The sequence below is a fragment of the Melopsittacus undulatus genome, chromosome Z, assembly GCF_012275295.1.
Source record: "Melopsittacus undulatus isolate bMelUnd1 chromosome Z, bMelUnd1.mat.Z, whole genome shotgun sequence".
Classification (NCBI taxonomy): domain Eukaryota; kingdom Metazoa; phylum Chordata; class Aves; order Psittaciformes; family Psittaculidae; genus Melopsittacus; species Melopsittacus undulatus.
In genome coordinates, this window is record NC_047557.1 from 73,331,815 (window position 1) to 73,357,540 (window position 25,726).

Here is a 25,726-nt window from a genome sequence, read left to right on the forward strand (position 1 = left end):
ATGTATGTGTTATTCTCCACCCTCATCAGTTAAAGCATATCTCATTGCATGGCAGTGCTGAACACCATGCTATCTGCAAAGGAGAGGAAGACAGATGTGTTGGAAGTGCTGTGTGACAGTAGAGCAGATCATCCCTGACCGTCATAAGGAAAAGCAGGAGATAAATTACTTGACTAGGACCACTGTATGAGAGCCAGCAACCCTGGCACTGACATGAGAGAGAGGGTGAGCCAAATCTGACATTGATGCCATGTGCAGAAGTAGCTGCACCCTCCCAGTTACAGCACAGGCTGTCACCACAGTGCTCATGAGGTGCACTTTTTGTATTTCTGCCATCTGCTAAGGCATCTGAGAAGCTCATACTCTTCTCTACCTGATATTCCCTTCTTGCTCTTGTTTCCATCAGGCTGCAACAAGGCTGGTGATGTCCCATTCTGTGGACTTGAGCTTGTGCTCTAATTTATATTTTCCCACTGCAAAATACCAGCTCTCATTTATTCACTTTGGATTTCTGTGTCTCCTGATATGTCATCTTCTGCTAGTCTGTATACAGAATATATATGGCGCTCCAGCTTCATAGATAGATCACATCTCTGAATATTTCTTAGACTATGTGCTGAAATCAAATTACATCATCAAATTACTAATGAAGAAACTCTCTGACTCATAATGTGCTTGTTCAATGATATTTCAAAAAACAGTCTTATTACTATCAGAATATTATCTGAGTGAAACATGCTTGAGGTCTCACACCATGAATCCTGACAATCTTGTTAAAATCTATAAAGTAAAATTATTAAGGTTTATACTTTAAAAAAAAAAAGTGTTCTGGCCAGTACCATAGAAATTAGACCTTGTTTGGATAACTGAAGAAGAAAAATGTTCACAGAGATAAAAATCAGTGAAGACTTAGACGCAGTTAATTCTGTCCTGCATGTTACAAGAATACCATTCATTCAATTTCACATCTAGCTTGTGGTACATTGAAAGAACTTGAAAATTTCCCAAGGTTGGTGTGGTTAATAAACCACCTAGCACAGGAAAAAAAAAAAATTAAACAGAAATAATTGGGAAACATTTCAAGAATATTTTAGCAGTACATTCAGAATCCCACAACAAAGTAGAAAACTATTAGGAAGCATTCCATCTTAGAAAGTTAAAGTAACAGTAAAAAAAAAATTGATGGTACTGGTAGAGACTTAAGTTAATCAGGTCCCTGCTATTGCAGACAACCCTATCACATAATCTTATTCAGAAGTGTATCTATGTCTGTATCAGAAATAGTTCTGCTCTGATCAGGATGCTGCCCAGTCCATCCTGCAGACCGCAGCTACCACTCCCTACCCATGGTTCAGGGAAGGATGTGATGCTGGCTCTTGGTAGGCAATGACTATTCATTCTAGTCACTCTACTGAACTGCTGAAGTCCCAAGGGGATGATATGATCTCTGAATCCATAAGCTAGAGAGATACTCTGCTGCTTCCATGCCAGGGACTTGGTATGACCATCACTGCAACAAAAGGGCCATTCTGGTATCAGGAAGATGCTGAGGATAAAACAAAATGCAAAGAGTTCTGGGTAGAACCAAAGAATTATTAATAAATTTGAAAACACAATAAAAAAACTGATTGAGAGACATTTTTAAAAGCTAGTTGTTAACTAGCTACATGTGAAAAAAATGAGTAGAAACTTATACAACAAACAGATAAAAGTCATAACAAGGGTCAGTGATTTAAACTGAAGACAAATAAATGCAGGTCAGAAACAAGACAAGGATGTTGGGGTTTGCTTTGTTTTTTTGTTTGTTTTTTTTTTTTAATTCAGGTTGATCAACCCTTGGAAATCCTCTATCTACTCCAGTCTCTTTCTGCTAGAGACTCTAGTATCTCTAGATAATTTTGAATGCCAGACAGATACTTTCCTAATGCAGGTGGTTTTCCTCCAGCACGCTCAATCAGTGCAGGCAAGCGCACAGTTAAAGCTGATAATCACACAAGTTCTTCTGATCTTGAAAAATTCTTTCCCCTTCCAGCTACACCATGGTATCACTATAGGCATCTACAGGAAAACGGATTTTCTACCATCATGAGCACAAGGGTATACCCTTAGGAAGCAACAAAAGAAAAACATGCACTTCTAATTTTTTAGGCTGTGCAATGGTTAAATTTCTTTGATGAAAGTGAAATGTTTGCAGTGGAGGCCTAATGATAGTCTGTCATGAAACCTGAATCACAGCATGGTATTTCTGGCAAAGAGTTCTTAGAAATACCTTACGCCTTTAACAACACCTTTGGCTGGGATAATTATTTTTCTCTGTATCCACAGAGGTGTAAACTTATTGTTAAGCCAGGCTGGCATTTTCTGTGAGGAAAAAACCCACACAGCTGAACCTGTTAATGATCTGAGGTCAGATTTGACAAATAGTTGTGTTGAGAATTTTTTTTAGTTTGAGAGCATTCTGTTCTGACTCTTTCAAAATGAATCTTTTTGAAATGTCTGTTTTGACGCAGTACATTTCTTAGAAATTAAGCTAATTTTAGAGGGAAGTGAAAGTAAAACCAAACCAAAACAGTCTTGTTTCCTGTCAGATAAAATGTCTTATTCATTATGTACTCCCACTATGTAAAAACTTTATTTCTTGAACCTGAGTTTTTGAGCAAGTCTATTTGTGCTATTTAGATTGTATAATGTGTAACATGGACTCAGGTTTGTGCTGCAGTGCTGTATGCATTTATACTGAGAGCTACAGCCTACCCTTGTGGCAAGAAGTTTTTATTAAATTAAGAATTACACAAGGATTACAGTCACCTTTCCAATGCAGTTCAGATGATGTTCTCATAGGAAGTTCTAACTTGCACGTTTGCCTTGGCCCTTTGCATTTGCTAGTCACAAATGATGTTCATGCGATGGCAATGCTATGCTGCAGTCAGAAGGTCCTACCTAAGGAGTAGATCAGGTCAGCTGTTATCTCCAGGTTCCTACAGGGCAGGGTGTTTGGAATTAGATGATCTTAAGGTCCTTTCCAACCCAAACCATTCTATTATTCTATGATGATGTGATTGGTGCATCTCTCACCTTCTCAGCAGAGTCACCTTTTCTGCAGAAGTGATTTGGTTTAAAAAGCTGAGGCACTTAGTCAATGAAGACAGAAACTGAATTCCTGCATAATGAACTGCAAAGTCCAGGGAAGAAAACATTAGAATGAGGCATGCTGGGCTTCAACTGTAAGAAGAAATGTGTAGTTAGTCAGTAGGGTTTTTTTAAGGAAAAAAAAAAAGGACAAAAAATAAAATTCCTATCTTATTCTGATTTTTTTTTAATTAGGTAGCAATCCTACGCTGCAGCATCTCCAGTGTAGGAGGCTTTGAAGAGCTGTCAGAGAAACATCTGCCAGGTAAAGTAGAGCCTACCTCAGGGTAAAGGGAAACATTTTCTTTGGTTAAACAATGCAAGAATGTCCTTGGGGGATAAAGCTCAATGGAAGATAATGCTGCCAACAAGAAAAAGTACTTGTTTTGGGACTTTATTAAAACTCAAAAAGGAAAACAATTTTATGAGCACAAAATCTGCCTCTGTTCAGGTGTCCAAAAGTCAGCCATTCTGTCCTAAAGGTACAGACCCATTTAGTATATCAGACCCTGAAAGGGTGAGAAAACTGCTGAAGCTGCCTGGACAAGGGAGGAGAGAACAATGAAATTGCCCATGCTGAGAGGGTTTGTATTTAGGCATTGCACATCCAGTCAAAGACAGGCATAAGAGCAAGGAGGATGCAGTCATACTTGTTCAGCAGAAGAAATAAGATACAATATCCCTGTATTTCCCCGATCAGCCACGGCATAAAGCCTTCACTAAATTACCAGGGAAGTCTCTTTGCATTTTCAAACTAGTTCCTTTTCCCCCATGTTCATCCATTTCTTTTTCCAGGTAGTATATTTCTCTTTCTGTTCACAGGCTCTGATTTTTGTTAGAGCCCTACACCTCCGGTTCACAGTGTAGTTCAACCTGAAAGTCAAGGATGCCAGTATACCTACAGCAGAAAACATTCTGCAGAAGTTTTGCTCTGTTCAGCAGCTCTTATCCAATAGCTGTTGTAAAGACAAAGAGAAGGGTAGAAAAAGCATTGAATCTGCAGCTAAACAACCTTTAGCTTTTAACAGCTTCATCAAGCGATTTGCCTCTCAAAGAAATCAAGAGAGAGCAGCTTCTACCATCCTTCACCTTTGCAGAGCTCCCGTGTACTTCCCAAGCTCCTACAGAGCAGCTGGTCAATTGATAGCTGCTGTTAGAAAGGATGGGACTTTCTCATCACATCACATTAGTGCAGGGAGTGGAGTTTATGAGAAAACATCAAACAACAGAGTGCAGCCTTGACAGCAGATAGGTGACAGGGGTAAATATAATGACCTGTCTGAGGTCATTACTACCTTCACCTTCTAGGCTGCAGTTATTTCTGAAGCATTATAATTATACTGTTGTGCTTCACACTTCTTTCTAAATACATACTGCACACGATTCCTCTAATTTAATCAGATTCAGACCAGATTTGTCTCTTAAAATGACACAGGATTCAAAAGCTCCTGAGAAATCCAAGCTGGTGGAGATGCTGATGAATGCAAGGGGTTGTTTAAGTCATGATGTTCTTGTCTGCAAGGGGATTTTGATGGAGCTTCTAGTTCTCAGGACAGGATTTTGACTGCCAGCCAATTACTTGCAGTAAAGATGGCATCTGTGAAACAGAATTATAAATACACAGAACTGCTGTGAAAATACATGTATTGTTTCTCAGACATTTGGGTATAACAATAATAATTCTGGGCAGATTAGTCATAAGCAAATATTTCCAGAGTGTAGGATGGGTATGCTATACTGTGAAATGGTACAAAAAGTATCCACCAAATACAAACACACAAAAAAAGCAGCACAAAAACCTCCATCACAAACCTCGTATTTGATTTCAATTTACAGTCAAACATTCTCCCACTGCATTTTTGGAGGGAAAATCCTGTTGCTGTCATGAAAGCCTGTCCTGCAACTCTCACCTAGACAAATCCATAGATGGAAGGAAGCCATGCCGAGAGATAAGAAAAGGCTATGGTTGATGATCTGCCTCCTGTCCCAGCACAGTGACAGCATGTATTTCATTATACTCTTGTTCTAGGGAAAACAGACGCATTAGTTAAAAATAGATAAAAATATTGACTGTCAATCAATCACCACCTTTCTCTGGAAGGAAAGTGAGATAAATGTGTATTACATTTCAAAGGCACAAAGGAGACAGAATACCAAAATAACAAAATTCAGGTATAAAATTTTTTAAACAAGACACAGAACACAAAATAAATTACTCTCAAACTTGAAACACATCTGTTTCCCATCTCACATATGTGACCAAATTACAAAGACGATACCACTTTGCAAGAGAAAACCGTGCAAGGATGTGAGAATATCTTTCTACCAGGTGAGAAGATACAAATTCAACATTGCATTTGTCTTTAGACAGGCATGGAAAAAGCAAAGAAATACAGGGTTTGGGGCTAACTAACCCAGATCCACATGAAAATAATTGGAAATCAGAAGACTTTGTTCCCTGAAAAATAAAACCAAACGCTTTCAGGTATTTAGTTTACCCTCTAAAATAATGGTGAAAAGGTTGCATAAACAATTATGTTTTTAAATATGCTTTAAAATTTTGAAAAAGCCACTAGAGCTGCATGCCCTGAGGAAAATATTTTCTTGTAAACCTACAATGACCACTTCCCAAAGATGATTTACCAGAGTCTGGGTTGAAGAATAAGCTTCTGCCAATGATACAAATTGGAATTTGTGTCCTTTATTCAGGCAGGAGTTATATCTTCCTGAGGAATCCACAGTCACAGGCAATACTAGTCAAATGATGATTCTTATAAGAAAAAACGTGCATTGTCTTATTCTGAAGATTCTTCACAGAAAGTCTTTCTGTGACTTTCACAAAACATGCCATTTTCTCTGGCAGACTTAAGAGATCTGAACTCAAGACCTAATCCCAGTAGAATTAAATAGAAAAAAAAATACATGTATAGGAATAAAACATGCAAATACTAACCATTTTTTTATAACGGTATATAAGCACAAATTGACAATAAAAAGAAACTTCTTCTCTTACAGAGCTACCCTCTAAAATGAGGGTTTATTGGTCATTCTCCCTCCACAGTGACTTATGGGTTGACATTGGCCCTCTTCTCTTCCAGACTTTGTAACCTCCGAGGGGAATGGCTGGCACATTCTGTCGTCTCTTGGCTGGCCGTGCAACCACTGCACTCTTTGCAGCTGCAGGCACAGGGGTGCTAACCACCGGCTACCTCCTTAACCAGCAAAATGTGAAGGCTGCTGTTCAGGAGAAACGGAAACTCTTCCCACCAAGGTAAGGAGTTGGCTAGGTGGTCAGCGCCCTATTAATTGGGTTAGGAGCAACATTTAACTCTTTGGAGGAAGAAGATCCCTATCAAAAGGTCCCTGCAGGGTCCTCATGTGGCCAGAGTCTGTGTGCCTGTCCCTGGGCTGTGTGACAGCACATGGGCTGTGTGAAAAACAGCACCCTTTATTAATAACCGTAATTTTAGGTAGCATCAACAGTGGCCTTCAAGGCCAGAAAGCAGGGGTGTGGGATACTATCAACACTCAAAAAAGCCACTGACAAACAATAACAAGCCTAAAGAATATTTTAGATTTTAAGCAGGGCACTAGATTAACCCTTATTTCATTTCATCAGCTGTCAGACATGTCGCATCTCAGTCTTTTGGACAGGCTGATTGTATATTAAGAAAATGTGAAAGTATTTTCATTATACAATTAGTAAAGACATCTCCCATATAACTGCTGCACTGGAAATACTCCTCATTCTGTCACAAATGATGATTACAAACTAATTACAGACCATCTCTGTAGGCTGACTTTGCTGGCACACTTGTGAAAAAAAATACAGACCAGGCTCTGAGACAGGCTGTGAATATTCAGTAGTGAATACCACCCTAGTTAAAATACATTCCTAAAGAAATAATGGAGTTGTGCATAAAGCAAATAATTACCAGCACACAGTAAATGTGGTCTGACTCAGTTGAAAAAATGCCTTACTAAAGCATAACATCTTTATTTTCCCTGGCTTAGTACACCATGCATCTTTCTGTAAACAGTAATGCCATTAAAGCAAAACCAGATATTGTAGAAGAACGAGCACTTAGGCTCTGAATTAGAGAGAATGTTTTCAGCTACACTTAATTACCTTTCCCCTTGAACAAAAGCATGTTGGAGCTCTTTTATTTCTGAATAAATTTTCTTTATTTCTTATTTCTCTCAGCAGAGATTTAATGGGGCTTAGTACACTCTCAGAGCCCACTGAGATACATTTTCCTGATGGCTCTGCATAGCAGAAAGCTGCAACTGCCTGTTGGTGTAGCGGCCCACCAGTGTGTGACATGGGTACTTTCAGTGACCAGAATCTTTCTCCCTTCCTAAAATTCAATACAACATACAAACCAAGAACAAATTATACTTTTAAACCATGCTGTGTATCCTGTTTCTCATGACCCCTTAAACAGATTCTTAAACTAGCAAGGATTACTCTTAAAAGTGACACATTAACTGCTTGTGTTTCTTCTCTTCAGTGCAGACTACCCTGATCTCCGCAAACATAACAACTGCATGGCTGAATGCCTCACGCCAGCAATTTACTCTCGGCTCAGGGACAAGATGACTCCCAATGGCTACACCCTAGACCAGTGCATCCAAACTGGTGTGGACAATCCTGGCCACCCTTTCATTAAAACTGTGGGCATGGTTGCAGGTGATGAAGAATCCTATGAGGTAAGATGTTTCCACTAGAGTGTTGTATTTGGTTCAGGTTTTATGGTATCTTTCACAACAGCTCATTAGATGAAGACAGATTCCCAGTAGGGTATGGATTCCTGAGGTAAATTCTGTCCCAGAGAGTAAATAAGAGACAGGCCACATGCATAAAGATAGTGATTTCCCTACTCTTCTTTACACTAGGAAATGCATGAACATGAGGTATTATTACTGGTGCTCTCTCTGCTACAACTGAAGTTAATGAAGGGTACCGGCTTGGGAGCAGCTGCTACCTGCCTCCAGCACCTGCCCTCATTAATAGAATCCTAGAATGGTGGTGTTGGAAGGGACCTTAAAGCCTATCCAGTTCCAGCTGCCTGTCACCAGCAGAGACACCTTCTGCTAGAGTAGGTTCCTCCAAGCCCCCTCCAACCTGGACTTGAACACTGTCAGGGATGGGGCAGCCACAGCTTCCTACAACTAAACATTTTATAGCTGGGCTGCTGAGGATGGACTGGGACATCTGGCATTCTGGACTATCAAGTCCTGTGGTTCGGTTATACTCAATTAGATGTGTCATTGACAGCACTCCTCATCTGCAGGAAGGTGGGGTTGTGATCAGTGTTAAAACACCTGAGCCAAGTGGCTCTAATGAGGATTTAGCATCCCATGGCACTGAAGATATAGAATATTCCCGCAGGATCTAAAACCAAGATACAAGGTGCTAGGGGACTCTTGAGTGTGTGTTCTGGCTGGTAATATATCCTGAAACCTAATGTGATTGCCACTGCATCCAGTACCTCTCTGGCAACTAGAGTAGGCTTGTAATGTAATTTCTGTTGTGAAGACAAGCCTTTTTATATTTATCCCATCTGCATTTGCAAAGCCCCCTGCATGTCTGTCACCCAGGAGCCCTGTGCCAGGGGACTTCTCCTGTGGCTTAGAGCGGGTGCACTGAAGCATTTCTGTGAAGCTGCAGACTCTCATAGATTCCTTGACTTCATAGGTGTTTGCTGAGATTTTTGACCCTGTCATTAAAGCAAGGCACAACGGCTACGATCCACGGACTATGAAGCATCATACAGACCTGGATGCATCCAAGGTAGGATTGAAATAAAACATGAGACAATAAAGGATCAGGCCTGCTTCTTACAGTGATGATACTATAGGCAACAGTACTTTTCTTTTTCCTGATCCAACTCCAAAGGCACTAAACTTAGGGTTAAGAGAAGAGGGATGCCACTCCTGGCCCTATCAGCAAGACAGCTGCATCTCTACCTTGTTCCTAGCAGGTGGTTCAGTCCCTACAGTCCCTACTAAGCACTTGGGCCACAGTCTCCGTTAGCACTGGGTCTGTGCCAACGTGGTCGTGTGTCTAAGACTTGGAATAAAAATAGGAATTGACTCCAATATGCCCACATAAACATGATAAAACCTTAACACCTTGCCTGCTGCTTAGCATTTCCATCATAGTTCAACTACACCATGTTTTAGCACTTTTTTTTCTTTCCTCTTTCAAAGAATCTTCCTTACCTGGCACCCTGCCTCTGCCCATATCCATATTTCCAAAGCCACAAAGAATCCTTCATATTTTTGGACCACTGCTGGTTACTCTGCCGTGTTCATTCTGCCAAAGAAACACATTGTTCCTAAAGAAACCTCCTGGTATCTAAAACTCTGAGGGGCTCCTGGTATTCTGAATGTTTGTCATCTCCTGGAGAGCTCATCATGCTTGGACAGAAAGATGCCTCTTATCGTTTTTAATGGTGAACTACAAGATGGGGGGATGTGTGTGAACTAATTATTCATTCTTCCTCCAGATCACCCACGGTCAATTTGATGAGCGCTATGTCCTCTCGTCGCGGGTGCGGACTGGCCGCAGCATTCGGGGGCTCAGCCTTCCTCCTGCCTGCACCAGGGCAGAGCGGAGAGAGGTGGAGAACGTTGTGGTCACTGCACTCGCTGGGCTGAAAGGAGACCTCTGTGGCAAGTACTATAGCTTGACCAGCATGTCCGAGAGGGACCAGCAGCAGCTTATTGATGTAAGTGCAGCTCCAGTGCTGACCCCACCTTCATTTACTCTCACTTAACCTTTGTCTTTCTTTGGGGCACATGCTTTCCTGTGTGGGTAAGGAGGATAATCACAGTATTAACCCAGTAGTTAATGGCCTGTCAATATTTTTAATGCAATAACAAATCGTCCAGGGTCTACATTTTGGTTCAGTACCTATCTGTAAAGGTCTGAAATGTAGACTTATATTCCACATAGGAAGATCTGTGTCAAATCAAACACACATGGCTGCTGCCACCACTTCAGACAAATAATGATGTAAATTCAGGACTTTATCTTCGTCATTTCCTTGAGGAAATATTGGTATTTTCTATATTAATAACCATCCTAACTAAAAATATTAAATTGAGATAAACATTACTTACTATCTGTATTCTAGACTGTTGGGGTGGGGGGCTTTGGCTGTAATTTCTGTCTGTCAAAACTACACTAAGTTCCCCAAAATGGCTGTAGCCAACTGCACCCAGGTGACCTTTTCCCAGTCCTGTAACTGTGTTTCAGGACTTGAAGGATCAGGCCCATAACAAGAGTTTTCATTGTCACACAGATGGAAAGACAAGGATTTTCATCATGGATTTTGTCACAGCATGTGACATGTCAAACAAACCTTGAATGTGCATTTTAAATATCCAAAGGAATGGCCGTACCCTGTTAGCTATATTCATGGCACATTCATCCATAACATCAACCAAAAGGGAGCTGATGAAGTAACATAACTATTTATAACCTTGGAACTAGGTGTCACAGTCTGGATTAACCAGGAGTTAAGAATTTATGTAAGGTCAGTAACTTTTTTAATTGAATGTCCTTGATAATATGTTTATTGACAAGATGTTGATGACCTATTGTAGGTTTTATTTTATTGCCTTTTTCAGCACGAGAGAGCTCCTCAGAAAGCAGTCTGAAATAGGAGCATGGAGAATATAATTCCTTCATGGTTTAAGGTTAAGTCCTTTGGGAAGCAGAATAGGTTTCACTGATACAGAATTTTACCTTGGTTTTTTGTTTGTTTTTTACGTCAATGCAAATGTACAGAAGTCAGGGCATTGAATGTTGTAACCTTGGGTCCTGTCTTTAACTCATACCATTGCTTAACTCAAGTGCTTTAAGACCTTGAACCTCTATGGTGTCATGTTTTCTGCCAGACTTTAATAAGCACCATTTGATTTTGATAATAACAAATCAGTGCTAGCTGAATGGCATTCAGTACAAAAGGTATTTGGTACTTTGCAGATTTGAACCACACACATTAAAGGGAAAGTAGTAGTGCTCAGATGTTTTCTTGCAAAAAGAGGTAGTTTTCTTTCAAACAAAAATTGTCTGGCTGCATCCAGTCAATCACAGGGTATTAAAAGTTGAAAACAAAAAATTCTCCTCTAACAGGAAAAAAAAGTAAAGCATATAAACTTGTCTACTATGTCATATTTATTCTGGATAGCTTGCTTCACTATTCTCAACTCTAGATTTAAAAAACAAACAAATGAAAACCCAACAAACCCCCCATATAACATTTGATATGGCAGTATCTGAGGAATTAAGAACTAATGATTTTTCAGCATACACAAGAAAAATCAAATATTTATTGGCTTTGGGAAAAAAAACAGCCTGGTTAAAAAAATAAGAATCTAAATTACCTGAAATGTGGCAAGGCAATGTCACAGCAAATGCTACATTTATTAAATCAGAAATAGCACCTCTGTTATTGAACAGAAAAAGTCTGTTATTCCAAAAGGTCAAGCTTAGCACTGACTTAATTCCTACTGTGACTTCATGCTCAGAATGAATTGCTAACTCTCTGTGCTGGAGAACTATCTTTTCAGAACTAGCATTTTTAATATATATTTTTTCTTCCCCCAGCCTTTAGCAACTCATTGCATTCTTCTATCCTGAAATACACCTGTTTGCAGAAAACATCTCTGCTGGTAACAGTCAGGTCTCTGCAGAGTACTCTTTGGTGTGTGTATGTGGTATGAGGTCCTAACCTCCCATTCCTCTCCCCATTTGAAAAATGTTTTTGGCAAAACATAGTCATATTACCAATGTCAGTGAGAATCTGCAAGATCCAAGAAAATCACTGGGTAAAGCACTTTCAGTTTTCAGAAGAAGGAATCAGATTCACAAGCTATACTATGTGATTTACTTGTACATTGACTGCCTTCACTTAAATTGTATTAGAAAATGTTATACTGCTTCCTTGAATGAACTTGAATTTTGTTTTGTTTTCCCTCTCTCTTTGTCTTTGTCCCCATTTTGGTGTCCAGGATCACTTTCTCTTTGATAAGCCAGTATCCCCTTTGCTAACATGTGCTGGGATGGCACGTGACTGGCCAGATGCCAGAGGAATCTGGTATGTTGTATGACATGCAGAAGCTTGTGTCGTGTTTTAAAGATTGTGTTACAAATCTCCTTACTTGCCCTAACCTTGCAGCCACTCTGTCCCTATACTCACAGTTCAGCTTGCTTTTTAAAAAGATTTCTTGCTTAATTTTGGGCGGAAAAAAACAAAACCAAAAACCCAAACCAAAGCCCAAGCAAGCAATCAAGCAAAATCCATTAGTGAACTAATAATAAGCTGCAGAATATTGAATAGCAAATTCCTACCCCCCAATGAAGTGTTCTTTTAATTCCCAGAGCTGAAAGTAACCCTTTCTTTCCAAAAGAACTGGACAAAAGGGAGATACAGAAGTGAAATTTCCTATTTTGCTCTATTTCTGCTTCTATTTTCACAGCACATTTTCACAGAACACTTGAGGCATTTTGTGCCCAAATACATTATTTTCTGTGGAAAGAAAAGGATAATAGCTCTGAGAGCAGAGGATGGGGCAGCTGTGTGGTGCATAGCATCTGTGTCTAACCCTGGTATACTTCTAGGCATTACCAGTGCTTTAATTGTAAAAATAAGGCTAAAAAGGATTCTAAGGAATCATGTAGCATATCCCCCTCTGCTAAGCAGGCAAGACTTTCAAAAAGGACAGGACTTCCTGTAGAAAAAAAAACCCAACTGTTCTCCAAGCACTGTCTGACAATACTGGCTCAAGTTCAGAAGTACAGGCATTATTACCATGATCAGCTAAACATGATTTCTGCTGGGGAGCAGGGGCTGTAAAAGCTGATCACCCATGAAACCTAACAACCTGCTGGAAATCTGTGAGGATTTTTTTATTTCAACAAGCTTCAGCTTAGCTCCTTAGTCCCCACCTAAATCTGAGAAAAAAGATAAAGCTGAGGCATCCCATTCACTGTCTTTATTGAACAAAAAGCCAGCAGTACCAACAATACAGTAGCTACCCAGGGATCTCCAGAATAAAACAGGTCTAGGTTTTGCCTTGTTTTACATGTGAAATATCAAGCAGATAGGAAAAAACCTGGCATGACTGCAAAGTATTTCAGTAAGCCACATTTAGAAAACGTGCCTTTCTCATGCAAAAAAATTGTTATCAAAACCAGTACATTATTTTGCTTATACTGACTGTGATTCTGTCCTTTTTACTGGCTGCAGGACTATTCCCACTGTTCATGGCACAGTTTAAATGTACTCAGCATGGCCTTCCTCCACATTCCTTAAAGCAATGGGGAGAGTTACATAATCAGTCAAAGAAGGGAGGTGGGTCAAGCTAACCTCAGACTATTTGGAAAAACCTCCCCTGAACATTCATACGTGACTGAAGACAGGGTAACAGGACCTTGGGTGACCATAATGTCAGGGCACAGGATGTTTACACCTCCTCAGTATTGCATTGGCAAACTCCAAGTAGAAGCTCAAAGTCAGGCTATGGGTGAACTTGATCTTTCAAGTTTCACGTGTTTCAAACCTCATAATATTCCACTGTTTGCACTAATGAGTCTGATGCCATCAGTCACCTTCTATGTGCAGTAGAAAGGCTGTATGTAGTAGGAAACAGAGAAACTAGAGGAAAAGCCAGGACAACTGACCTCAGGTTTGACCCAGCACTTAATAAACCTAACCACAGCTGATCTATTTGGAGCAAGAGTGAGTATCTTCAGGCATTTTGATCTTGACTGACAAGCCAGAATCGCTAATGTGCTGTCTGCAAGCAATGTGCAGCTGTTGTCCTTGGACACATAACCTGACTGATGTGGCAATCCACTGCTACCAAGCAATAGAGAGGACACTGAGATTTGATTTAGGGAAGAATAAAATTAAGTAAGGACATATTGCTTGGCCCCCAGCAGCATGTTACTGTTAGGTTTGTGTCCTAGCTGTACAGCTTTCTGAGACAAATAAAAACCATCCCTAGTGGCAGAGAATGCAAAGCCTGGCTTCTCCCTTTGCTGTACCCCCAACTGCGCTTGTGATAGAGAACAACACATTTTTCCTCACTCAGCAAAACAGCAGCATGATGTGATCAGAAAAACTGCCCTTCTTGCTGTGCCCAAAAACACATGTAATGCCCCTCACTGGCATGGGGGACCCAACTGGGAAAGCAGCTCAGATGCCTAACTCTTCAGAACATTCTTTTGCCACACTTAACCTCTCCACAGGCCCAACAGACTGTGATAAAACTAAGGACACTGAGAACTATTTTTCAGGGCCTGTCTTTTTAAAGATACTGTTTCCTTCCCCCAACCCCAATCAGGCATAACAATGACAAGACATTTCTCATCTGGATTAATGAAGAGGACCACACCAGGGTGATCTCCATGGAGAAGGGTGGCAACATGAAGCGGGTGTTTGAAAGGTTTTGCCGTGGCTTAAAGGAGGTAATGTCTCAATGAATTTATTATTCCTGTTTGTTTATTGTTGAGCTCTTGTCAGCAGTACTTAATAGGGTTCATACTGAACTGATGTCTCTGTGAGCAACACAGCAACCCACAATAATGCAGATAAAGAAGGAAATATGGGCATTCGTGCTAGCATGAAATCTGAGCTATAAGGAAAAATAAATAAAATGTCTGTGTAGCTTTTTCATTCAAATATTAAGCACAGGCTGGCTAATGAATATCCTTTTTTTTTGCGATTTTCTGTCTGTAGGCTGTGGAAATCCATAAATCACACATTTTATTTGGATTGCTTGATTTGCTTGAATGGAGAATTTATTTGATCCAGCCTACTCATTCTCTTGTCTGATGTGGGAAACTGGATGCTGCTGAGAACATGGGGCTTAGGACCCTTTGGCTCAGTGCCACTTTTAGGGAGATACAAGGGGTTGTGATTAAAATATTAAAATGTGATACTGAGGACTCTAGAACTGTATTCTGATCTAGCTATTCACAAAGAAAAAAGAGCCTTCATGACATGGTGTATGGACTCAGTTTTGTCTAGACAATCCAGGTATGATTTACATTGGCTCTGGGCCCAGTGCAGCCCCTGTACTCCTCTGGCACAGAAAAAGTTTATTTATCAAAGAAATAAGACACTACCGTGTCCCAAAAGCAGTATAATAGAATGGTTAAGGTTGGAAGGGACTTTAAAGCTCATCTTCCCTGCATGGGCACAGACACCCTCCACAGCCACAACTTCTCTGGGCAACCTGTGCCAGCACCTCACCACCCTCACAGGAAGAACTTCTGCCTAAGAGCTCATCTCAATCTCCCCTCGGTCAGGTTAAAGCCATTCCCTTTGTCCTTTCCCTACGGACCCTTGTCCAAAGCCCCTCTCCAGGTTTTTTGTAGCCCCTTCAGGCACTGGCAGCTGCTCTAAGGTCTCCCCTTAAGGAGCTTTTTCTTTTGTCCAGGCTGAACCAGCCCAGCTCTCTCAGCCTGTCTCCAGAGCAGAGCTGCTCCAGCCCTCACAGCATCTCCATGGCCTCCTCTGGACTTGCTCCAACAGCTCCACATCCCTCTTGTGTTGCTGCCCCAGAGCTGGATGCAGGACTGCAGGGGATCTCCCCAGAGTGCAGCAGAGGGGGAGAATCCCCTCCCTCAATCTGCTGCTCACACTCGGGGAGATGCAGCACAGCACACAGTGGGGTTCTGGACTCAAGTGCACACTGCTGGTCATGCCTCAGAATGTTCCTCAGGATGATGATGCACCTTGTCAGGTCCCATGGACTTGTGCACCTTCAGATTCCTCAGATGTTCTCAAATCTGATCTTCTACAGCAGTGGTTCTTCATCCTCCCAGTTCTCCCAGTTCTCCCAGCCTTTGTCTTCTGCAATTCAGGCAGTGCAGCTGGAGCCTTACAAGGTGCTTTGGCTGCTACAACTAGGCATTTAGAAGTCAAGTGTCCCCTCGAAAGAATCACAGCATCATACTGAAAATCACATGAAACTCAGATTCAGCTGCTTTTGTTTGCTTTGTAGCATTTAAGTCCTTTAGGCTTGTGTGTTGCCACATTGCTCAAAAAAATACCAAGTTTAGAAGCACGTGGCAAAAGCTCTAATTCTTATATGAAGGTGTGGCTTCACAGGCTAGGGTTATTGCAAACCAACGTGTTAGGGATCTTTGTGCTTGAGTGTCAGTCTCCAAGCTAGTGGTTGTGAGAAAATGATGAAGAGATCCTTGCAATATGCACTGAGGATCTTGGTACCTGATAAGTGCAAACATTTGCACCAGATCCAAAACAGATGTACTTGGATGTAAGTTCATGCATCTCCACTGGTGTTAGTGAAGTTCACCATCAACAAAGATACATGGTGAAAAGAATGCCCATTACAAGCAGAGATCTTAAAATAAGACATTTGTATGCTGACCTTTTCTTTGGGCTTTCTTATTTTATTCTGTCATAGGTGGAAAGATTAATTAAAGAACGGGGCTGGGAATTCATGTGGAATGAGCGTCTTGGGTATGTTCTGACCTGTCCTTCCAACCTGGGAACTGGTTTACGTGCTGGAGTCCATGTTAAGCTACCCAGGCTAAGCAAGGTATGTAAGTCATTTAAAAGGCCAGTGATATAAATCAGCTCTTCTGATTTATAAAGAAACAAATTTAAAATGCTAACTTACAGTGACTGCATGTTAACATGATGTGTAACAAGGTCCCAGGGATAACTTACCACTAATTGAGCACACCTTTATGCTGCAAATTATTGTATTTGTTATGGAAATTAATCTACTCAGCAGGCAACTGCCAACACAGGCTTTAATCTAAGGACTGAGAAAACTATCCATCTCTGCTGTCTTTCTGGAGATGCTACTACACCATGGATAACAGTATTGCAACAATTTGGCACAATACACAGGCTGAAAGGCATTAAGCTCAAAACTGTTTTCTGATAGGATCCTCGGTTTCCAAAAATCCTGGAGAACCTGCGTCTGCAAAAACGTGGCACTGGTGGTGTGGACACAGCAGCTGTAGCAGATGTATATGATATCTCCAACCTGGACCGCATGGGTCGCTCGGAGGTAATCGCTTCTCTTTTTTTCCTCTTGCTTTTTAGGTCTGATCTGAACTGATAGAAGTTAGTTTCCCTCTGCTGACCTCATTGGAGCCATCCATGGCAGTTTTTACTCCTAATGAATCTAGTCCAATCGAAATGCTAACTCAAAACTAACATGCATAAAGCGTTTGACAAATATTCTTGTTATGGCAATGAAAAAATTACAACCCTGAGCAAGTCCACAAATGCATCTTGCTTGCACCATGTTGGGTTGGACTAGAGGACCTTTGAAGGTCCTTTCCAATCCAAACTACTCGATGATTTTCTATTCAGGTTAGACATGAGGAAGAAATTTTGTACAGTGAGGGTGGTAAAACACAGGTACAAGTTGCCTAGAGACATGGTGGATGCGCCACCCCTGCAGACATTCAAGACCAGGCTGGATGTGGTTCTGGGCAACCTGATCTAGTTGAAAATGTCCCTGCTCATTGCAGGGGGGTTGGACTAAGTGACCTTTGAAGGTCCCTTTCAACCCAACTATTTTATGATTCTATGTGATGACTATCTCCATTGAGAGCACACAGATATTAGAAAGGTTTGGCTTTGATAGCAGACATCCCCCAGGATAATGTTTCTCAGCATCACAGCACAAGTTCTTAGGGATGCCTGCCTGCTGGGATGCCTGGCTACCAGATTGGAGTCTGGTGATCTCTGCTATGCTGGACATGAGACATGTTTGTAAGTTGACAGTGAGCACTGAGCTAGCTACTGCACATTGGGTGGGACCTGCCCTACCTGCTGCAAGGTGTTGGGGAAACAAGCAGGAGTCAAGTCCTAACCTACCTGGGGACTCAGACACTGAAAGCAAGACTGGTTTAACGTGTTGTCTTTCTTTTAGTACTCATCCATGCACCTTCTTCACACTTAAACTGCAGGATAAAGGCTAATCCTTTCACTCAGAATAATTGAGGAAGAGTTGGTGTCCGTTTCACGTGTCCTGTGTGCTGCTGAGCAAAGGATGCATAAGAGTTGGGTTTAAATCAGGGCAAAGATTCAATTGTCAGCTGAGCCCTCCCTGTTGGGCTGCAGGCTATGATGAGATGGGTTCATGTCAGACATTTGTTTTGAAGTTGTCTCAGTCTGAATGAATATTTGTTGTGCCTAAGAGTGGAAATGACCTTACAGCCTTGTGGTAGTGCTGATCTCCAGGAAGACTCAAGTCCCAGACCTCATTCCAGTTTCATATTTAAGTATTTTATAAAGCAGAACAGCTTATAAGAGCAAATCTACTGGAGGATGGGGGAGAAACAGCCCTGTCAGAATTGTAGCCTCCTCCCACTATCTCTGCCTGAGGCAAACTCTTACTCTGGGGCACAGACTAAGTCCTCTAGCAGTGCAACAGATTCCTTTCCCTCACCAAGACCAGGGCTGTGCTCACCCCTGGCCATGTCAAGAACAACCGAGGCAAAAATTTACCTTGCAAGTTCAGTGATTTCAGCACTCTGCTACTAGATGGGAAACACAGGTTCAAAGCTTCTGTCAAATGCACCTTTTACTGCCAAGTTTGTGCTGTAACATCTCAACAATGGTCAACCAAGCAGGCCCTGGTGGGACTGAAGTCTCCTGAGGACCCTTTTTCCCCACCAGCAATGCAATACACAATTGAGGCTGAGATGCTAACCCTGCTTGTACATGTCAGGATTTGAAGGGCTGCCTGCTTGCCCAGCAGCAAATTGTTAATTGCCCTGGGGGATTTGTGAAACTTAAAATATGATTGCAAAGAAAAGCATGCTGTCAAAGTATGTTTAACCCAGAGCAGCACAGCACTGAGAGGCTCTGGCAGTTTACATATAGATGCAGTTTGGTCATGGTGTTCCAGCCCAATCTGGAGTTCAGCCTGATTCTTGATAGGTTTTCATAACACAAATATAACCCTAGGATAATGCACCTGGGTAACAACTAGATCCAAATAGCAGGTGGCTTCTCTTCCTCACTCACCTTGGGTTTTCCACCACTGTTTTCCACAAGTCAGGTCTTTTTATTTGGAAATGCCCTTAAATGTCTTCACAGCCAAGGGGCATTTGGACAGGGGCTTGGATATTCGTAATTCTGAAGTTTGATGTAGGCAGCTATGTTCCTTTGGATCTAGACCAAAATAAATAAGAGAGAAAAACTATTGAGCTATATTATCTGCAAAATCAGTATGTGAAAAAAAATAATTAGTAATACCTGAAACGTCATAATGTGTACTTTAGACTAAAATAACAAAATAAAAAAGGATTACACAGCACAGTTACTTAATATGAGTTCTGCTGACAGATGGGCTAAGTCTACAAATTTTTGCTTACATGAAGACTTCCACAGAAGTCAGTGATGCCTTGTACTGCAACGAGTCAAAAGGTTATGCCAATAGATAAGATACAATCCCCACCATGAAGGTTCGGAAATCTAAATAGGACAAGACAAACTCAAGGGGATAGAAATGTTTTAAAATACCTTTTTTTCCCGTATATAATAAAACAAATTGCATTATCTGGTAAATGTGTTTGCAGAACTGAATTACAATCCCAAAAGTGCAAGATTAATTATTTGTATTTTTGCTTTGTTTCAGTCACTGGTCAATGAAAACTTAATATGAAATCCCTTTTCTCCTGGAGGCTGCAAATTCAGACCTCTGATTTCCCAACAAAGCTGGTCTGTAAAAGACAATAAAATAAACTGCTAAGCCACAGAAACGTTCTGTAGTAAAAACCAAGTCTCTTGAAAATCAAAGACTGGCAAAACAGAGAGACAGTAGGATTTGGTCTTAGTACTAAGTTTTAACAAGCTAGTCATTAAAGGTTGCTAATGAACCATTCCATGAAGATAAAGAAAAGTCAGTGCTATAGCTTGCTGGCTAACAATTCCACAGGGCTTCCCATGTCACTGCTATGGAGAAAGTTTGTTGGGGACAAGGCACTTTGTGTTCTTAGGAATTTTGAGGAATTTTACAAGTCATCACTACCCCCTGCCATAGAGAACTGCAAATTTTGGTGCTGCTCTGGGGCTGGAGCTAATCCCACCCCTGCCAGTGTAAATCAAGAGCTAAAAACAAAGGAGTGATGGATGGTGTAGAGCCAGCATGAGTTTAGGATAAGTGTGTCTGCTTCAGAGATGTTCATTGTTCAAACAGCCCCAGCAAAGCCAGCATTCTTGGCAGAATGAGTAGGGCATCTTTCTCCACAGCTGACTAACCATCACAGCAGGGTTCATGGTCATCTGCAGAGGAACATACTGTGTGAAGAAGTACAAGATCCTGTACAAACTTTCTCAGGCAGTCTAAATGGCTGTGGCAAATCAGATACTCCTGCCATCCTCCCAGTGCCAGCCATGTGAAGGACACCTACCCCGTGCCTCCAGCAGCATTCAGGTCCAGTATGGATCAAGGCAATGAACCTGTCTTCCTCTCCTTGCACCACTATCCCAGTCAGCTTCTGTCTGACTCTGCTCACACAAATGCTCCTGCAAGCACAGGGGTGGGACAACCTTGGGAACTGGGAACACACAGCAAGGGCATTTGCAGGAACTGCTTGGTGATATTGAGCACCTATTTGAAAATATCTGCTGCTGGTGGTCCAAGCTCAAGACAAATAGGAGAAGGGAATTACTGTGGTTTTCCACTGGACCAGCTTAACCCATATTCCCTCCGCCACAGGGTGTGATTTCTCTGCTGTGACCCTCCTTACTCACAGTTTTACCTGCTGTTGTTGCAGTACATGCCAATTTTCCCTTCCTCTATTAACACCATTAGCTAAAGCTTCTATTACTGCTATTTTCTTCTTCTTGTTATAGGTGGAGCTAGTCCAGATTGTCATTGATGGAGTCAATTTTCTAGTTGACTGCGAGAAGAAACTGGAAAGAGGTCAAGACATCAAAGTGCCGCCACCGCTGCCCCAGTTTGGCAGGAAGTGATCCTGCTGTTCATGGTGGCAACTGATGGTAAATACAGCTGCCATTCTGACACAAAGGCATCACTGTATGTCTCTGTATAAATAACTTGTGTAATAAAACACTACCTGATACCTGATGTCTCCTTAAATGCCTGGCTGCACTGGAAGAACCTAGTCCTTTTGTAGCTTTACTAGGATGCACCCAACACAACTACCTTTTTTTGTGGGGACTGCTTTCTTTTCTTTCCTGGTTGGTGATAAGAAAAGTACCACCTCAGTAATGCAAAAAGCAAAAATCTCTATCCTGCACTTGCACATATGGTCATGTATACAAAGTCTCCTATGAACACCCTATGTTATTCATAGACACACTCCTTTCCCGTGATTGTCCAGAAAGCTGAAGTCTGCCAGTCTTGAGGGGCAGATGGTGTAAGGTGCTCATTGCTTTTTCAGCAGCCACTGGACACCATAGTGAGTTCAGCAGTTAACTGGAGTAGGCAGCTACACATGCCTTCAGGCTCTGAAGTCCACAGCTTGACCTGTCATCAAGAACTAAATTGTGTCTCTGCACAGGAGCTGTCTTTCTCTGTCTAGGAGCAGTCTGCATACAGAATCCCAAACCCTCAGATTTTTTCACTTCTGGAGAACTCACCAGATCACTTCTCAGCTTCCTCCCTCTGTCATAATATCTGGCCTGTGGCCTTGGGCTGTAGAAAGCTGGCCCAAAATCAGTGCGCAAATATGTTTGCTGATAGTCTGCATCTAACATAAACGTGTCTTGCTTGGCCTGTCCCAGTCTCCTCCTGACACCTGTAGGTTCCAGGTAATGGAGACTAGCCTCAGCTAACCATCACATATCAAAGTGCCTTAGGAGGTACTGCCACTTTGAGTAAGATCTCTGTACTCAACATTATGTTGATGGTGTAAAGCAAAACCAGCAGATGTTAACAGTCCCATAATTTGTTTCCTGTTTTCATATTGAAACACATTCAGTGTTTCACAGTAACTTCATTCAAAACATCAGTTCTCCAGGGGGGGAAATCAAAACATGCTTTGATGAATGTGCTGTGTTGCTGTTGAGTGGGGTGTACCATAGCATACTTTGGGTTGGAAGGGACCTTAAAGCTCATCCAATTCCAATCCCCCACCATGGGCACAGGCATCTTCCACTAGACCAGGTTGCTCCAAGCCCCATCCAACGTGGTCTTGAACACTGCCAGGGATGGGGCAGCCACTGCTTCCTACAAGTGCATGTTAGTTCTGTTTGATTCTTCTGTGGTAGGGACTCCCCTAACAAAGCATCCTTCATCAGAAACCTCTCAGCTGATGTTTACTGCAGAATGCCAACATGGTGCAAAGCCTCTGGAGGTTTTTTAGTCAGTCATATTGAAAAGATGTGACTGGATAGTTAGGCCATGATCAGTTACAGACTTTAAAAGTCATAACTGGAAGCTAATTGAGGGCTGGATGGTGAATTAGCAGATCTTGGAAATAGCAACATGGTGTGCTCTTGTTTTTCACTTAAGAGAGCTGTTGTGTATAAAGTAGGTTGGAGCTTCCATATGATTACTGCTTCTCCCTCATCTCTGCTGGGTACGTTCTCTAACTATTTTGCTACTAGCTTTCTAAATGGTCGCTAATTAAAGTAATTCTGGGGGAGGAAAAGAGACTTCTGCTGATTTCACATAGAAGACGAACAAGTAAAACTGGAAAGACTTCACCATTAACTCTCCAAAACACTCAGATCAACACAAAATTCTACTGTGGACCAATTATGCTCAGATTATAGCCTCTACTTGCTTTTCTCCTGATAACTTGCAAGCTGCTGATAGGCAGTGGGACAACATCCAGCTGGCAGCTATGTACTAATAGCATTCCTGAGGGGTTGATACTAGAGATGATGATATTTTTTTTAATACCTTTAATAACACCCTGAATGATGAGGTGTCTTGCACGGTCAGCCATTCCACTGCTGATACAAAATGAAAGGGAGCAGTTGGTATACTGGAGAACAGGGCTGCTCTTCAGAGGGTGTCTGACTGTAGAAAGGGCTGACAGAAATTTCATAAATCTCAACAGAGGCAAAGTTCTGCACCTGGGATAGAGCAACACATAAAACAGCAAAAGCTGGGGAACAACTGGACAGAAAGAAGCTTTGCAAGGACTCAAGGTCCTTGTGGACAGCAGGTTCAACATGAGTCAGCAGTATGCCCATATTGAGCTGTCTTACATATAAGCATAGCCAGCAGCTTGAGGGACATGTGAGTTTCCCCTGCGTTTGGTACTTAAGTAACTTCATCTGCAGTACAGAAAAGACAGTAACAAAATGCAGGAGGTTCTCAACATGGCCAAAAGAGGATCAAGGGAGCTGGAGCATTATGTATGATATAAAGCTGAGGGAGCTGGTTTTTTTTTTTAGTCAGGAGAAAAGAGGGCTAAGAGATCTTACTGAAGTCCACAACTGCTGTCTGCATTAGAAGATGCATAAAAGCTAAGCTCAAGACTCTTCTTGGAGATGCACAGTGATAGAAAAAGAAGCAACAGATACAAGCTGGGACACTGGAAATTCCAGTTAGATGTTAGGAAGACCTTCTGAACTAGGAAGATGGCCAAACACAGGAACAGACGTGAAGGTAACTCAACGAAGAATGTCATAAACAATCTGATCTAAATTGGCCCTGCTTTGGGTTTGGAGTGTGATGGGTTGGCTGTACTGGATCAGACCACCTCCAGACCTCCAGCCTACCTAACTCTGTGATCCTGTGATTGAATCAATTATTGCAAAATGCCTTTAGGTCAGTAAACAGCCCAGAGAAAAGCCCTGGCCATCCTGTGCTCTGACCAAACATGGAATTATGTCCACCCAAAGTATGGATACCCTAATACAATTTACTCTGCTAAGATTCAGCTATGGCCTTCTCTGTATTGTTGGCTTCCAAGTATCTCCTTCATAATCAAAGTACTTTTCTTCATATGGATTATTTTGTAAAAGCTCATTATTTGCCATCTACATTTTTTACTTTGGTGATCTTTTTCACTCTCCATGGCATTTATACTGTCAGCAAGTGTAACTCAGCTGATTAATAAGAATGATGTATTTCAATTCTTCATTCCACATCACTATCTAGTATTTTAAATGAAACTTGGACAGTCACGTGTCTATTAACATTATGCTGGACATATTTACTCAGTCCTGCTCCATCATAGCAGTCCTCAGACCAGTTTGCTGTCTGCCTGGACCATGTTTATCTCCAAGTCCAGTACATGCTGAGACTTGGAAGTGTGAGAAAAGAGGGGTTCATCTGCTCTTGTAACTGTTCAATAACAGCTTAAAGGGAGCAACACTGTAGCTGCACTGTTTCCAGACAATATGCTCTGGAGAATTTCCTGCAGCAGGAAATAAAGAACCTGAAAGGTTATCAAACAATGAAAGAAAATCATACAGATTATGATTTAGTAAGAAGATACTAAAGGTTAAAAAGCTGGGTTGGTGCACTAACTCTAGACATATGATGTTACTTCTCACTTTCTCATATTTATTTTTCCCATGCTACCAATTTTGTACTGCTGAGCTCCTTCTCTGCAATAAAACTCTTTCCTGATAGATTCAGACACTGATTCTCTATAAATCTTTGAAATTTATTTGATTAAATATTCCAAAAAGAGCTATATGCCATGCCTCAAGTACTTTTATAATCTTGACCAACACATCAGTGACTAGGGATCAGCAAAAAACTCTTAGGTCATGCTCCATCAAATCCCACCTGTGCTGCATCAGGCAGTTCATGCAGGGTGAGAACTGGAACAAATCTGCCATTAAAGGACATAAGCAGTCACTGTACTCTGAGCTCTATCAGGAAACAGACAATGGCTTTGCAAGGGGTGCCTCTGTACACCAGCAAACGCATTTTTCTGTGTTGAAGCTGCCATACAAATACTGCTGTAACAGTAAATACTGTACAAGACTGGGGTGATGGGAATAAACTGTGTTGATTTGCATTTGCACCACGGGGAGACAAAACACCCTCAGTTAGGTACAGATCCTTTGACCTGTACACTACCAAAACACTAGCCTAAGGACAGACCTACTTTTTCAAGGCATATCCAGGGTAAACAAAGAGACAAAACAGTAGATGACAGAATGAAGGCTGAAAGCACAGGAGAAAAGCCAAGAAAAACAGCAGTCAGGTGACTGTCAGCCAGTCAGGAGCATAGTTATATATATTGGGAGATTCAAGCATGGACATATAAGCCAAATTACTTGTGCCAAGCCTGAAGTGGGTTTGGAGCTGTGTTAAAGTTAATACACACAGCCACTGACTCCAAGAAAAGGCAGCTCTTGCAACAAGCCCATGGCCTGGCTAAGCAGCATTGTCAAAACAATGGAAAGACAAGGGGTGGCTCAAATGTAAAAGTCAAGTAAGGAGCTGCACCAAGTTGAGAGGCAGGAAACCAAAGCCCAGGGTATGAAGTAACGTGTGTGGGTTGCCTTGGAAGAAGGCAAGGGATACTTCAGGACAGCAGATCCAAAGAAAGAGAAACACACACATGCCTTCACAAAGAGGGCTAAAACTTTCTTGTATTTGTAAACGGGATCCTACAACATAGACAGAAGATGAATTTCCA

General features: G+C 41.6%; 1 protein-coding gene across 1 annotated transcript; it reads left to right on the plus strand.

Moving 5' to 3' along the window:
• The first annotated feature begins 6,248 nt into the window (after positions 1-6,248).
• On the plus strand, positions 6,249-21,122 carry CKMT2 (creatine kinase, mitochondrial 2). Its single transcript, XM_005143767.3, has 9 exons — positions 6,249-6,400; positions 7,641-7,839; positions 8,828-8,923; positions 9,642-9,863; positions 12,154-12,239; positions 14,491-14,614; positions 16,582-16,716; positions 17,071-17,196; positions 21,003-21,122. The coding sequence occupies exons 1-9, from the start codon at positions 6,249-6,251 to the stop codon at positions 21,120-21,122; spliced, it is 1,260 nt and encodes a 419-aa protein (XP_005143824.1).
• The last annotated feature ends 4,604 nt before the right edge of the window (positions 21,123-25,726 follow it).